This window comes from Grampus griseus (genome assembly GCF_964374135.1).
Source record: "Grampus griseus genome assembly, chromosome: 1".
In the NCBI taxonomy this organism is placed as follows: Eukaryota; Metazoa; Chordata; class Mammalia; order Artiodactyla; family Delphinidae; genus Grampus; species Grampus griseus.
In genome coordinates, this window is record NC_139017.1 from 5070766 (window position 1) to 5086922 (window position 16157).

Below are 16157 nucleotides of genomic sequence, written 5' to 3' on the forward strand. Positions count from 1 at the left end.
TAATGTGCCATTAAGCATTAAATGGTGACATTGAAGGCTGGAAGTAACCAGCACTTAAATATATAGTTAAAGTGTTGTTCAAACTTTAGGATAAGAAAATCGTTGCAGTGTTTTTGATATATGTGGGATTGGAGGCCAACCGAATGGTCTCTGGGTTAATAATATGGTGCAATGAAAAGTGGAACGTGACGCTAGGCTACACAACTCCGTGCACATGGATACTCGGACTGCCTGTGCCGCTTAGAGCCAGCCACTGAAAGCAAGCCGAGCCAGCCACTGAAAGCAAGCCGTGAAGGCAAGAGCTAGCTAGCCCTATCATTGAATGTCGGAAGGGAAAAATGCAGGTGTGGCCAAGATTGCCTGCTGTTTTGTAAACGTGACAAAAGAGCTGTATCTCTGTGGTGCCCAAAGAACTGGTTGAAAAAAAGAAAATTCAAATTAATCCAAACTCTAGTTGTTGTGGAGCAAAAATATACCCATTATTTTATTAACTACTCTTTTGGGGAAAATTAATTCAGTCAAGATCTCTTTGTCCAATGTGTTGGACTTGAATTGATCTAATTTGTTCAGAGGGAGTTTGATCAGAGATCAGTATTATCTTACCCTGCATGATATATGAGATGGAGGAGAACTCTTTCCCTTTTCTTTTAAGTGTTGCAAGTAAAGATTTAGTCATACATTTATGCTAGCACATCTACAGGTGAGCAGAGGCTTTGAAGGCAGTGCGACCTTGCAGCAGCACGTGTCTGGATTGGCACCTGACCTGTCACTTAACCTCTTGGCTTCCATTTACACAAATGCAAAATGGAAATAATAACAATTAGAGACAATAATAACACTAACAATAATAACAATTTGTCCGGTGCCTGGCATAGCACTAGAAAAAAATGGCTACCTGTATCTGTTACCTGCTGTTATAGTATCTCTACCTCGTAGAGCCCCAGTTTGTTACCATTCTGGGAACATTGATCCCCTTGGGAATCCATAAAAGCTACGGAATACGCACCTTCTTGCACTTGCCCTCACCTCGGCCAGTCAAATGCATATGCAAATTTGCCTGCATGTTCAGCAAGTCACAGACCGAAACCAGCCAGCGATCAACCCCATACCGACAATCCCGGCATTGGGTACAGCAGAGCTGAAGGGTTTCTCTGGGAAAGGTAGATTCATCTGGATAAAGTGTGTATACTTTTAGGGTTGAAGGTAATTCTAGGGGCAATCTTTAAGGTTTATTACATTCTACCTTCACCAACAACTGTGTCTACATCACGTACTAGAGTTAGTGGGACAGAAACACGCATCCAGAAGTACCTCTAAAAAAACAATATCACATTTTACTGTTTTCGAAGACATATTTCCTCAGTTAAGTCTCGGCTAAAAAAGCGTTCTTGACTTTGACCTAAACTGTAATTTTTCTTCTTTTTTATTGTTTGTCTCTGTCCGGACCTATATTTCAGCACAGATTTTCCTATGGGAACTGAGATGAAAATTTGGAGGAGAAATAAACTTTGCATAATCTCGCTGTTGTTCAGCCCAGGCTTTTCTCCTATAAAGCTCTGCTGCGACTCACCATTCCCCAGTGAAACCTGGCCAGCACACACATTTTACTTCACCCTGGAACTCTGTGCAGTTGCCGCCGTTATAGCACGTGAGGTTGGTCTTCTCATTCCCACAGACCGCTGAGGGTAATCTGGTGTATCTAGAGAGAAAAGTAACAGCCACACTGTTCACCTTGCTCATTTCATTTATGAAAACGTTTTAGAAAAGTTCATGTATATAGTCAATGCCAAACTAACTAGGTACTCAGTCTGGCTGAGCCACGAATGCTTAACTGCGCTGTTTTGTTCCAGAATCACCTTCTCAGTCCACAGCTCCTGCTGGAGGGCTACGCTGTTTCGGAGCATGGCTATCCATCTTCCACTGCTACCCAGTGTTCATTCGTGAGATAAGATCTATGCCGGGGGTGGGGGGTGGCAATAAATTTAGCGCTGGAAAGAAACTTGCTACAGCTAGGGCCAGAGGAAAATTGCATCTCTATAAAGGCCAGGAAAGAAAGGACAGGACTCTGGTACCCAAGCCCTCATGTGATTTCTCCATTGCCTTTCACAGCTGAACTCCAGTTGCCCTGCCAACACTTGCTGCCCCCATCTAATAACTCACAGCTCAGCAGAATGCAAGCCATGTGCTGTCCAGGAGGTTTGTACATGGCACTCAGTGGTGACCACGTGTGAATTCTGAGCTTGGCTCTTTCGTTTGTCAACAGAGCTGTATATATTAAGGAATCCTTATAAGGGGCAGAACAAATTGTTAGAAGCTAAGCAGAACTTTACTGTGTGATAAAATCCAGTGGTGTGAAGGGACTGGTTAAAAAGATTTTATGGTGTTCAGGTCCTTCGACCCATTGTGCATGTTATGCATGGAACTGGATACATAGTTAATATTCAGGAAATATCAGATGAATTTAATTTGTCCTGCTGTGCGTGCTGCAGCTAATATGGAGAAACTGGTCTATATGTGTCTCTTCCGACAAGAGCTAATCAATTCGACTTTAAACCAAACGGAAGGTAGATAGCTAGTGGGAAGCAGCCGCATAGCACAGGGAGATCAGCTCGGTGCTTTGTGACCGCCTGGAGGGGTGGGATAGGGAGCGGGGGAGGGAGGGAGATGCAAGAGGGAAGAGATATGGGAACATATGTATATGTATAACTGATTCACTTTGTTATAAAGCAGAAACTAACACACCATTGTAAAGCAATTATACTCCAATAAAGATGTAAAAAAAAAGAAAATATCCTAAGGACTTTTCAAAGGAGCCAAAAGCGTCAACCAGCGTTGAAAGAGGTCAATTAGCAATGCAAATATGAAGCTTTGTATACATCATATGTTTAGTAAACAATTTTGAACCTCATTACAAAGTACTTTTGAATCAAAACTTTAATCTTTGAAAACGTGACTTTGATGAATTAGGCAGAAAAGATACTGAAGCACTGGTTACTGGGGCATATTTGTTTATTTTACTTATCCAAAGTCACCATGGCAGTACTATTAATTTTGATCCTGAATGTCTTTTGCTTTTAAGCATTCAGATTACCTGTTGGCCAATGAGTTGGTTAACTCATGAGAAGTGACATTTTATTGGAATGTCAACACTCAGCACCTAACCCTGCGTCATGCCTTCACAGACTCTGAACAGCAATAAATGTTATGGAGACAAATACATCTTCTTACAGGTGTGGCTACCTATTCTGTCTACTAGGAGATTCATCCAGTTAAGGTACCACTTCTGAATTAGTGTAATGTCTGCAGGCTGCCAGCCAACTCCAGGCCTTCCTGTCCACATTCTGGAATCTACTGCTTGCTAGAAATAACCGCCTCACGTGCCTATAACAACTCAATTGTTTAGTGAATTCAAAACAAGTATAAGTTATAAAAACAATAATGAATTCTACTTACATAGAAATACTAAAGCAGTGTGACTTGGCAGGAAAATATTCATTCCTGTTTCTATTTATATTACATGAAACGGATGTGACTGCCAGAACTAAGCTTTATAGTTTTAGAAAAAAACTGTGAAATGCTTTGAAATGGGCAAGAGATCACTGGGTATTCTTTCAGTGGAATGCTGGGTGTTATATAAAAGACCCTCTAAGATTATCTGATTTTTCTAATGCGTTTGACTCAGGTTTTCTTTACCAAGCTAGTTCACAACTCTATAAGTTGTAGAAAATTATAGTAATACTAATGGATCTTGTTCATTGAAGTGCAAATGAATTTGAAGCGATACAGTCCATTGTCACACTGTAGAAATAGTGTGGTTCAAGTACTAATTTTGTTGCCCTATAGGCTATTAAAAAATTTTGCATTTATTGGTAAATTCATTTCCTCATCCCTATTTACAAGTGTGTATATATATTATATGGACATATTTATGTATATGATTAGATTATCCTTTGACACTTTGATTTTTGTCTTACTGGTTCCCTCATTAATTAATGACAAAGTCATCAAAACGTTCATTCTGAGAGTCATGATTTCACCCTTTTGAAATTATACTTTAACATAGTCTTTTCAGAATTATGAGTTTACCTGCCTGAAATACCCCAGAGTATTCTCTTAGGGGTAGGAGTCATGCTTCCTCCAACGATACTAAAATTCAGCTCTTGCATTTGTTGTAAATGTATTTGTTTCCTGAGGCCTTAAGGCTGTCAGACTCTGGGGCTGTAGTTCCTGAGACATTCTAACAGAGATGACTGAGAAAACATTTTGCTCAAAGTCTGGTCCAAACCCTGCCCTTCCTCTTTGTAGAACATGCCAGCAGGTGAGATTCTGTCTTTGCAAGACCAAACTGTGATGGCCGTTGACTGTCACCCCCTGCTCAGCACAGCCTGTATGTTCATACCTGGGCGGAGAGCTTTCCAGTTTGAAGATGTAGACCACAGCTCGAAACACACTTTATGTGGATATTATGCTCACCTGCAGAATTTTCCTGTGAAATTTCCAGGACAGCGGCAAGAATAGCCACTGGTGTCACTGACGCAGGTGGCCCCGTTTGCACACAGGTGACTCTGGCAATTGTCTACATCTGATTCACAGTTCACACCGGTGTAGCCAGGCTCACACCTGCAGCGATAGCCAGCAACTCTGTCGGAGCAGTTGCCATGGATACAGGGGTTTGAAAGGCATTCATCAATGTCGAGTTCACAGTGTGCCCCTGACCATCCCACGGGACAGGTGCAGTGATGAGAACTGTACGTGTCTTCACAATGTCCTCCATGCAAGCAGGGGTTGGAATTGCAGGCGTTTAACTGCAAACAGCCAGTAACCACTGGATGTATAGAGATTTTGAGAAACTGCTCCTCCTGAGGTTTATTAATGAAACCATGAACATTTTCAAAGTAAGAGAGATAAATGCCACTGATTTCTATTGTACTTAGACACCCTCGCAGGCCCTGCGTGTTGTCACTAGCTCGCTCACCCACATAAATGTTTATATCATCCTTCAGGAAGCTGAGACTCCCAGTAGCCACTGCGCTGGTCACAAGAGGTGTTTGCTGGTCCACTTCCATTTGCCACCTGGAAGCCTGGGCCCGTGGATCTGTCATGGAGAGAGTCACTTGGTGCCACGCGCCATCATTCACTGACTGCAGACTTGTCAGACTCAGCATGTAAAAACTGTTGCCACTTTGCAGCTGAAATAATAACTGGGAATCCCGAATGCTAATATTAAGGAATTCAGGCTCCTTCTCTGCGTGCAATATGATCGCATTTGCGTCCCTTGTTCTGAAACCAAATGTGATATTGGTGAGTTCTCTGGTAATATTCCCATTGCTCCTGAATAATATCTCACTGCTTTGTCCATTAAAAACAGCATTTGCGATACCTAAAGAGAGAAGGCAACGCCAATCAGCAACTTTACTAAATCTGTAATGTTTGCCTAAGTACCTTTAATGATCATCACGTTACTACCGTCATGTATGGATTGTTTGATACAGGCTAGGCACTCTGTTAGTCGCTTTTATATTATTTTTAATATGAAGTTCTCGAATGTAGGTTCATTGTTATTATCATCTCTATTTTACAGAAGAAGAAAGTGAGACTCACAGAGGTTAAGTAATTTTCTCACGGTCAAGTGGCTAATAGATAATTAAGCCAGAATGTCAAACTTGGGTGGTCAGATGCCAAAACCCAAATCATTTATTTCTTTTCCACTGAAATGCAGTACCTTCTAATGTTATTTTACAGCTGCTCCCACAAATAAAGCATTGGTTACCCGTTTTGCACATAAAGAAATCGAGCACAAAGAACTCACAAGTCTAGCTATAAGCTGGGCCTCAAGTGACACAGTTAATTAACAGTGGAGTCTGGCTTCTGAGTAAGCTGACCGGGAGGCACTTAAAAGTAGCATTCTAAATGACTGATTTACTACCTGGCAAACTCCAGTCATGTGCTGAGTCACCAATCTGTGCCTAACTCCAAGTAGCATCCTGTGGTTGGGCAAAATTATACAACCGTACCCTCTGCTCTAATATACGCCCGCATACATGTGACCACATGGGACCACAGCACTTTTGGGCAATCTTATTGCATTTTTCTATTAGACTGTTTTTCCAATTCCACAAGATCACTCGTTCACAGCTTGCTTTATCTCTTAAAATATCGAACCCTTTCTGTTTATGATCTCCTTTTTTACTTTCCTGAGAAAACAGGAGAAAGAACTGCTTCAGTTTCCCACCTAATCTGTAAACCTAACAAATCTGGATCCACTCTGCTTTCCATTTGTTATAATGGATGCATTGTCCTTATTCTTATCTGTACAATAATAGAAAAAAGATCTCCTGTTCTCTGCCCCTGGTTCCTGACACAGGGCTTCTAAAACCCTGGTAAATTCCTAAGTGATAAGAGCACTGCACTGGGAGCATCTTTGTTCTAATGAGACAACGACTCTGGGTGGGCTCCTAGGTGGAGCCTGGATGCAGGCTGGTCATCAGGAAGACTAAGTCATGATTAGAAGCTTGAAATTGTCAGCCCCAGCCCATCCTCTAGAGAAGGAAGAGTGCAGAAAATGGAGTTAATAATTGGTCATGCTTACATAAGGAAGCCTCCATAAAATCCCAAAAGCATGGGGTTCAGAGAGCTTCCAACTTGTTAAACATACCCACACTGGAACGGTCATGCACCCCAACTCCTCGGGAAATAATCTCCTACACTGGGGACCCTCCCAGACCTCGCCCTATGTATCTCTTCATCTGGCTGTTCATCTGGGACCTTTATCATATCCTTTAATAAAATGGTAAACAATTAAGGGTTTCCCCGAGTTCTGTGAGCTGCTCTAGCAAATTAATTGAACCGAGGCGGGGGTCGTGGGAGCCTCAGATTTATAGCTGATCAGTCAGGAGCACAGGTGACAACCTGGGCTTGCGATTGGCATCTGAAGTGCAGTGGGGGGTCTTCTAGTGGGACTGAGCCCTTAGCCTGTGAGATCTGACACTATATCTGGGCGGATAGTGTCAGAGTTGAATTAAATTGAGATGACCCGTAGGACACCCAGCTACTGCAGCAGAATTGCTTGGTGGGGGGACCCCCGCATATCAGGTGTCAGCAGTGCTGTGCGTGTATTCCTACTGTGGGTTTTCCCTACTCAGGTGGGAAACTGTAGGTGCTCCAGCACACATCCAAGGGCAACTCTCCCAGTCACGCCTTGGGTCTCTTTCATTCTCACCTTTTTTAGATATTACTTCTAAACGTAATCTCTTTCTGTTCTGCATCATCATTTTCCCTCCCTTTCTGTTGCTTCCCATCAGCATAAGAATATGCTGTAATTGCTCCAATCTTAAAAAATAAAAACACAGGCAAGACCCAAGAGCACTACCCTGACCTCCCTCTACCCTGTTGCTTTCTTATTTCTCTAGTTCCTTTTCCAGCAAAACTTCTCCACATAGTTTTAGATTCACCTTGTCTCAAATTTCTCATCCCCCATTTTCTTTTTAATACCTTCAGCCTTGTTCCCCATCACATCACTGAAACCGCTCCTGTCAAGGTCATGGTGACCTCTGTGTTACTGATCCAGCAGTCAATTCTCTATTCTCATTATCTGCCAGCTTTCAGTAGAAATTGACCTTAAGACACTGTCTTTACCTCATGTGTGGGTCACCACACCCAACCTCGAACACTTTATTATACAGCCTATTCCAACCACTTCTCAGTGTCCTGGCTTCTATTGCGCTGCAGAGCAATGTACCAACCATGCCTTCGCTCAACACCTCCACGGTTACCATCACATCTAGAAAGGATTCCTAAATCCTAAACATGGCGGACAGAGTTTATGTGACCCGACCCCTAACTCTCCAATCCCATTTCCTGCCACCCTTCCTCATGCACGTACTACAGCCACAAAAACTTCTTGCTATTTTTTGAAGACGCCAAGCTTGTTCCCAAACCAGGCCTTTTACATTTGCGGTTACTTGGACACGATATTGGCCCCCGATCTTCCCATACCGGACTCTTTCTCAACAAAATATGCGCTCAGATGTCACCTCCTCCGAGATGCTTTCCCCAACTATCCAAGTGAAAATGTTTCCCCCCCTCCCGCAACCCACTCTCTTTTTAATTACTCAGCTTTATTTTCTTCATAGCATCTTGTAGCTATTTGAAATTATACTGTTAACTTTCCTACTTGTTCCTTGTCTGTCTCTCCTCACTAGAACATGAGCTTTTACGAGATCACGGAACTTCTCTGTCTAGGTTCTCACTGAACCCGATGCAGGGAACATTGCCTGGCAGAAAACAGGTGCTCAGTAAATATTACTAAATGAATAATCTATAAAAATAACTCAATCCTTAATTCTGAAAAGTGAGATAATGATTAGAAACCACAGCAGGAGTAAATTCAAGGGTATCATTCAAGTGTATCATTTGACTGGATTAACATTTCACTTGATTTTATTGCTTTTGACTGTGGTGTTTTTTCCCAGCAAATTTGGGGTTGGGATTAGGCAGGAAAAGAGCAAGAAGTGTCTCATTACATGTTTCTGAATAAATGTTAACATGACAAATCTCATTAGCCCTCCAACTCCTGAAGGAAGAATACTGTCTGTCATGCTGTATAAACTAGTTTCATTGACCGACTGAGCACATGGAAATCACTTCTTGTGATCTGAGTAAAAACCGCAGTGCACGTTAACATTTATACTTTGCCTTTTCTTCAGGGAACTTTATCATAATAAACACACCTGTATCTAAGGTGGGTTGTAGTTTTTAATTGTCTGTTTTCGGATAGGATACAGAGATAGAAATGATTAAGTACTAAGGGCAAACTCGGGGTAATGCACGAGCTATACTCTCAAGAGTATGTTATTCTAGCAGAACTATCTTCCCAACACATCTCCCTAGAAATAAATACAATAGTGTCATGAGGTCACATCAAATGACAATTATACAAAATAGCAAAAGTGAATGCTAGGGTTTATACCTACCGGTTAGGAAAATTTCACCCCTCCTACTAATTTACATTTTCTCCCTTAAGATAAGTCATAATTTAAAAAATGTTACTGAGACTTTTTGAAAGGTCAGAGGCAAACTTTTTCCACTTTCTGTAGTGGCCATGCAGCAGCAGTGAAGATCATTCATGCCTTTCTGACGTGGGGCATCCAAATCCTTTATGTGGAGACGGGGGGCAATACGCACCCAGGGTATGCTTCTTGGACCACCACTGTTTTTAGAAACCCTATTCTTTTTTTCCCTGTGAAAATGTTCAAAATGATTTAAACCCCATTGTAGAATATAACTGGGACTGAGAACTTTAGTATTTCTGTCAAAAGATTAACAGTAAAATTAATAAGTAGTAAACTATTTTAAACAAGCAATTCAGAGGGCAGAAAAATGGAAAAGATGCCATTAAAGTTCTGTGTCATATTAGAGGCCTGATCTCATTCTTTACGCAAATTCATCATGCTTTATTCATGTGTGTAGCATATTATTTCTTAAATATGAAACATAAGAGTATGTGTATTCTTTTAGAAACTGCCCCCCAAGTATATACACTGTGCAATACATTTCACATACCTTTTTGATATATGATTTTAAAATACAGAAACATAAAAGTAACTGTATTCTCATTCTCAGTCACTTTGGGGCTTGGTTGTTGATTTGGGCCTCAGGTCAGTCAACGCCTAGCTCCAGACCATTATTTTAGTGCAGTGTTTTCCAAGGTATTTTATGTATTTTTTTAATTGTATGCAGATAATGTAATTTAAGTCTAGAGCAGTTAAGTGAAAATACTGAGCTAAATTGAAGAAAAATATATATTTATTTAACAAATATTTACTGACAACCTCCTACATGTTTGGCACTATTCTAAGTGCTAAGAGTAACGTGGGAAACCAGACAGAAAATCTCCTTCCCTTTTGAAACTTATATTCCATCAAGGAAAAGATGATGAACAAGTGAACAAATACCTGTGTAACAAAACATCCAAGGATGATTAGAGCCATGAGGAAAAGTAAAGCCAGGGAAGAGGGCACTTGGGTAAAAAAGGGAATGGAGGGATGAGGCCCTTGTGAAGCTCTGGGCTGAGGGAGTTCAGGGTAGAGATGGTGATGGTGCATGGGAGCTAACTGCTGGGATGAAAGAACACTGGACAGAAAGACATCGGATGCACATTGAGGACAACTCTTAAAGGGTTTCTCCCACTAAGAAAGGAAGCAGGAACATGGGATGGTAGCTGGTGGGGATGGGAGGGATATCAAGGGAAATAGTTTGTAATGAGTAAATTTGACAGTATGTTTATATACTGAGGGGAAAACTGATGATGCTGGCGGGTGAGAGAAAAATTTCAGAAGCAAAATCTTTGAACAAGGGGAAGAGATTAGAATTGAGTGCGAACATAGACGGTTGGCTATAGACTGAACTGTGCATTATTTGAACTAGAAGAAAAGACATACTATAAATAATAGTGTGGCTACCACGTAGACCTGTCAAAATTGTAAAGATAGTATTCAAATTGCTAACATTTGGGAAATTGTGTTCAGTAGTACTGAATTTGGGCAGGAAAACCATTCAGATTGAGGGAAATACTCATGGCCAACACCAATCGAGTGCCTACTGCGCTTGGCTCTCTACACACGAGGTCATATAATCATCACACACACACCCATAGTTACCTACTTATCAAGTAGACGTTTTATCCTTTTCTTACAGAGGAAGCTTTAGATTATGGAGACGTATGAATTGCCAGAAGCCTCATAGTTAACCAATGACAATGAGCTCACACTGGCACTTTCACTCTGTATTGCCAGTAACAAGAAAAGAAAAGCCAAACATCACCCGGTTAATTCTTTCTCTAGAAATTAGTCTGAAATGATCAAGGATCTAGGCTTGGTGCTGCTATGACCGCCGTTTCCCACTCAGAAACCCAGGGGCAGGATGAGGCTACTCTGGCTTATTACACTCCCATTAGGTTTGTTATACCACTACTCGCGCAGGGAGAAGCAGCCACACATTTCTCTGCTGAGCTGGAGTTGTCTGTATTCTTTTTCTGGGTTGACTCATGGAACAACTGAAATGTCCTGCTGAACTGGATGGTGATAAGTTTGAAGTGCACTTACATTCAAATCCTCGAGGCAGCCCCTGGCATTGGGCCCGGGGAGGACACGGGCTGAGTTCACACCAGCGAACCTCCTGGCAAGCTTTCCCGGCTGTGTTCGCAGGGCAGGAGCAGGAGAAGTCGTCCCACAGGGAGTAGCAGATGCCTCCGTTGTGACAGGGGTTGGGCTGAGCAGACAATGAGTCAAAGGCATTAGAAGCGCCGGCAACTAAATATGGAAAAGACCCTGTTAATCTGTGAATGCTAATTTCCTACATATTTACATTTAGAACTTTTTATATCCATTGGCTGATAAATAGAATAAAACTTACTGCTACCATCGAGAGAGAGGAAAAGGGAAATAAAGAAAAATATACAATACTGATCTCCTGTAGCACAAGGAGGATTTTCAAAGGTGTAATTATATTCTCTGTAATTTATAAATTGCCAGGCACTTTCACTGTCACTAATGATAGTTTGAGTTAGAGACTTTTCCTCCTGTTTTTACTGGTGAGGAAACCGAGGTCCCTTTCGTTGTCCAAGATTCTATCAACAGTCAAACAGGGAAGTTGGTACTTGGATCCTCTGGGTCCCCAGAGGAGTGACACCATCTCCCCTCCAGCTCTGCCTCTGAATCAGAACTGTATCATAATTTGAGTTCTCACAAGGTTTCTCACAAAGTGTTCAAAACGGAAGTATTGATAAAGGAATTTCTGAGAGCTCCCTCTTTATTTATGCCCATTCCACTGTTAACATGTAATCTAGGCTAGTGACCCAACCTTGTTAAACGCCAATTTCCTTTTCTGTAAATAACATCAATGCAGAGAATAAAAATGCCTGCTTTGCACAGTAGTCCTTCCACAGAATGAAATGGATTGATCCATGGAAAATCGCACCTGGCACATTGGAGGTGCCCCTATAGTAATGCTACAATGATTCATTTTTATGTATTTAGAAGCAAGCCCAGTACATGGCAATAGTTGGAACTCAATAAATGTTCAACAGATAAAATGCCTTTCCTTCTTTTCCTCTGAAAGCTCATGCAGAGCTGACAAATTCACGTATTGAAGTAGCTTTCAGAAGAGCGTACAAAATATACAAAGTAAAGCATGGGCTCTGAGTAATTATATTACAGAAAATTTCAAATCCAACTCCCAGAAGGAAGTTACCTCTCAGATTTTTTTTCCTTATTGACTTAGTAGATGTTCAAAACAATGGTAGGTGGGCATTTAAGATAAAGTTAATGGTATCTTCAAAATGAACTAATTCAGTTAAACCTCTGGGATGCCATTAAGAATTTGGGAATTAAAATACAATTATTCTTAAGTCATTTGGTTGTAGAAGACATAGTTATTTTGGTTGGTTAAATGGACCATAATGGCAATAAGATCAAGGCCACACTTTCATGGCTCAACATAAATCCCCGAGTCCTGCTGGGAAAGTATGGATGAAGCATTATTCTACAGCTAGTGGGTCAGTAACACCATATTCACATACAAAGAACAGTTATAATAAATTATCTATTTAATAAAATGAAACTTTTAGCACACAATATAGACATAGTTGGTATGAATAATCCTACCTCACACAGGTTGTCTCCGGGACAGCCTTGGGTCACATTGACAAGAACTGCATCTTGGGCTGCGTTGCTCGTTGAATTTGGAAAGAATTCCAGATTTTCGTTGTTTAACCTTATATCTTGAATACAGCCTTTGAAGAATCCACCATTAACTTCAGTCTCCTGTCTGTCAGGCAGTCCACCAATGTAGAGGACATCTCCTCTTTGGAGTCTCCACGTAGGAGCAGAAATAAATCCTAGGTTTTGTGACGACTGATACAGTTCGATTCTATTTGGCTTGATTTTCAAAGATATCAAGTGGACATTTCCATCGCTGAGAACAAATTTTACTAATGATTTGGGAGAACCTGGAGTTAGCATTGCTAGTCTGCCATGCTCTAGCCAAACACGGATGTATTGGCAAGTGTCATTTTCCAGAGCTAGGAGCAAGCCCGATGGACGATGTGTTCGAACAAACATGGAGAGCGTGAAGGCCTCTCCGTAGCTCTTGTCAAGATGGAAAGCCGCATATCCAGTGGAGTCATCTTGGCCAAATCTGCCTGCCACATATGCTTTAATAGAGGAGGAGAGACAAAGAGGAAACATCTGAAGACACACATGCATATATATATATATATATATATATATATATATATATGTATGTATGTATATATACATATATGCACATTCATATTTTTAAAAGTTCAAGACAGGCTTATTCAATAGAATGACAATTTGAAAAGTCATCCCTGACTTTCTGAACTTCTGAGTTTACTTTATTCTGAAAATAACTAGATTTTGGTTTATAGTTTATAGTTGAAGTTCACTGATCACAAAGAGAAAGAGAAGATTTCGGCACCGATAAACTTTTGAACCTCTTCCTCATTGCCCTAAAAAGGTGGGGCTTAAACATGGAATATCAGATACTACTGCACTCCAACTTGATTTGGAGAAATTTGGGAAGCAAGAGCTCTTCCTGCAACACATGTAAGCAGACTGAGCAATCGTCATCGCTGCTATTTGGGGCCATGCTCAAACAAATGGCATCAAACCTAACTGTTCCTTGTAAAGGACAGAAACCAAGAATTAGATTTGCAAATCCTCTTTTGGGAAGATACCCCTAATAATATTAAGAGGCAAGGCAGTTGAACAAAGGAAGAGGAGGACTCTTCCTTCTTTGGCCCTGGGTGGGTGAAGGAGAGGCATGGGGCACAAAGTACTAGGGCAAAGCTGAGTTCTGAACTCACCCAACATTTCCTGTGGACAGAGAGATTTCTAATGCATTGACGTGGCAATGCTATCGATGTGCATCACCACAAATAAACTCTTTGAGAAGTATAAAAATAAATGCTGACCTTCAAAATCATTGATGATATAGTAGGAACACAAGTTCTTGTACTCCTAAAGCTGACATTCCATTTGGGTGGAGGTTATATAGTATGTCAGGTGGCGATAGGTTCTTTGATATACAAAAACTCAGGCAGAGAAAGGGACTAGGAAGAGCTGCAGGAGGGAGTGGAGCTGTCATTTTAAATGGAGCCATCAGGGAAGAACTCTCTGAGAAGGTAATATTTGAGCAGAACCCCGAAGAAAGTAGAGATATTACTGCAGAAATTCAGGAGATAAATGATGGTGGCTTGGATCAGTGGTCATGGTGCAGATGAGGAGAAGTGGTCAGATTTTGGAAATGTTTTGGTAGAACCAAAACCAGGATTTTCTGGGGCAAGTTGCTCTCCAAGGCTTTTGGTCCAAGTAACTAGAAGCATTGAGTTTCCATTTGCAGAGATGGGGAAGAAAACAGGAGGAACAGATTTGGGGGAGAAATGAGATTCCATATTAAATTTGAGATGCCCTATTAGATATCCAGGTGGAAATTTCTAGTCAGCAGTTAGATATAGGGGTTCAGGGGAGACATTCTAGGCTAGTCACAGTAATTTTGGATTTGTCAGTGTAAATGTGGCATTTAAAGCCCTAAGATTGGAAGAGATCACCAAGAGAGTGAATCTAGAGAGAGAAGAAGAGGTCCAAGAACTGAACCCTTAAGCATCAGACATGTGGAGGTAAAGGAGATGATAAAAGAGTAAGACAGAAAGAGAACGAAGGGAGAGTGACACCCCATAAGCCTAGTAAGGAAAGAGTTTTCAGGAAGAGGGCGTATTCAACGGTGGTAACTGTTGCTGAGAGGTCAAGGCAGATGAGGACTGAAAAATGACCACTGAATCTTGCAATCTGGAAATCACTGATGAACTTGACAAGAGCATTGTCTTAAACATATTGCTATCTTCAAGTCTTCACATCCCAATCCTAACCAGAAAAAAAGCACATTCCAGCATGTTTAAATGTTGTCATATGGTTCCACTGAAGTTTGAGCAAAGGTGGGACATATTTTATTTTAGCTGAATTATAGTGAAGCTTGCTTAGGTAACCATCTGTGTTTGAAGACCTTCTGCATAAAAGTCTGCATTTTCAGAATTCTGCCTTGATTTTCGACAGGAACGTTACATTTTGAATCTGCATTTGGAGACCACCTGCTCCAGGCAACTACAGGTAGCTTTCAAAGTGCATTGTTAGATGTAACAATCCGTTTGAAGAGGCTAACATCTCTGAATGCACGGCAGCACTTTCATATGAGATAAAATGCTCAATAAGAAAATGTGGCTCTTGAAGTTCCCGAGGTTTGGGAATACGCACAGAATTGCTCTGCCTCAGGGGTGGTCCCCGCTGGTCATCCTGGGACGCCTGCAGCATCACTTTGTGGATCCAGATGAAAAGACAGACAGAACACAGAGCTGTTTCTTTTTCTCAGAAGCTTGACTCTCCAGCAGTCCTATTCTTCAGAAATCACAAGCAAGTAGTGAGAGCACATGATTTACTACATGATTTTAGAAACACCTGACGCCATATATGACTTGTCTGTGGACACGGAAAGAATGATTCTCATATGTGTTGTTGATGTGTCATGAAGAGGGACGACAAATAGGGATAAGAAATAACCAAGTTTTAAGGATTGATGGACTACAACAAGAAGAAATGTATTTAGAATAAATAAAAGCCACTTGGGTCTAAGTGTCCTTCATTGGTTTAGGGTGGAAAAAGCAGAAATCTGTGGCACCAAGAGGGAGAACAGCTCAAAGTGAACCAGTCATAGAATGTGGCTGCCCAAAGGTCAACGGGACATTAGGCTGCAGAATAGAAGAACATTCTCTGGAATGAGAAGGTTACAGTCCTGTGTCACTCTGCACTGTCAGGCACATCTAGGAGCCAGATAAGCAGATTTATTCCAGAGCAAGCAAGCAGCGGATGGAGTGTCTGAAAACGATGTCAGGTGGAAAACATTAGAAGAAACTGGGTGTGTTTAGCATGATAGGAGTGATGGCTTGGATGGTACAAGACACTTTTCTTCAAACATTTGTGTTCTCAAGAAGAAGACATGTAAGTAAGGTTGACATTGGCTTCAAGAGTTACAATGCTGCCAATGAATGGAAGCTATAGGTCATCATATATTATTTTAGTACAAAA

General features: G+C 41.2%; 1 protein-coding gene across 1 annotated transcript in view; it reads right to left on the reverse strand.

Moving 5' to 3' along the window:
- The window catches only part of CRB1 (crumbs cell polarity complex component 1), a gene marked incomplete at its 5' end in the record, with an annotated part of 267244 nt that overhangs the window by 33184 nt on the left and 217903 nt on the right, over positions 1-16157 (reverse strand). Inside the window, 4 exons of the mRNA XM_082647382.1 lie at positions 1571-1699; positions 4474-5380; positions 11103-11268; positions 12663-13210. Coding sequence (XP_082503508.1) covers positions 1571-1699; positions 4474-5380; positions 11103-11268; positions 12663-13210 — 1750 coding nt within the window. The remainder of the gene's footprint in view (positions 1-1570; positions 1700-4473; positions 5381-11102; positions 11269-12662; positions 13211-16157) is intronic.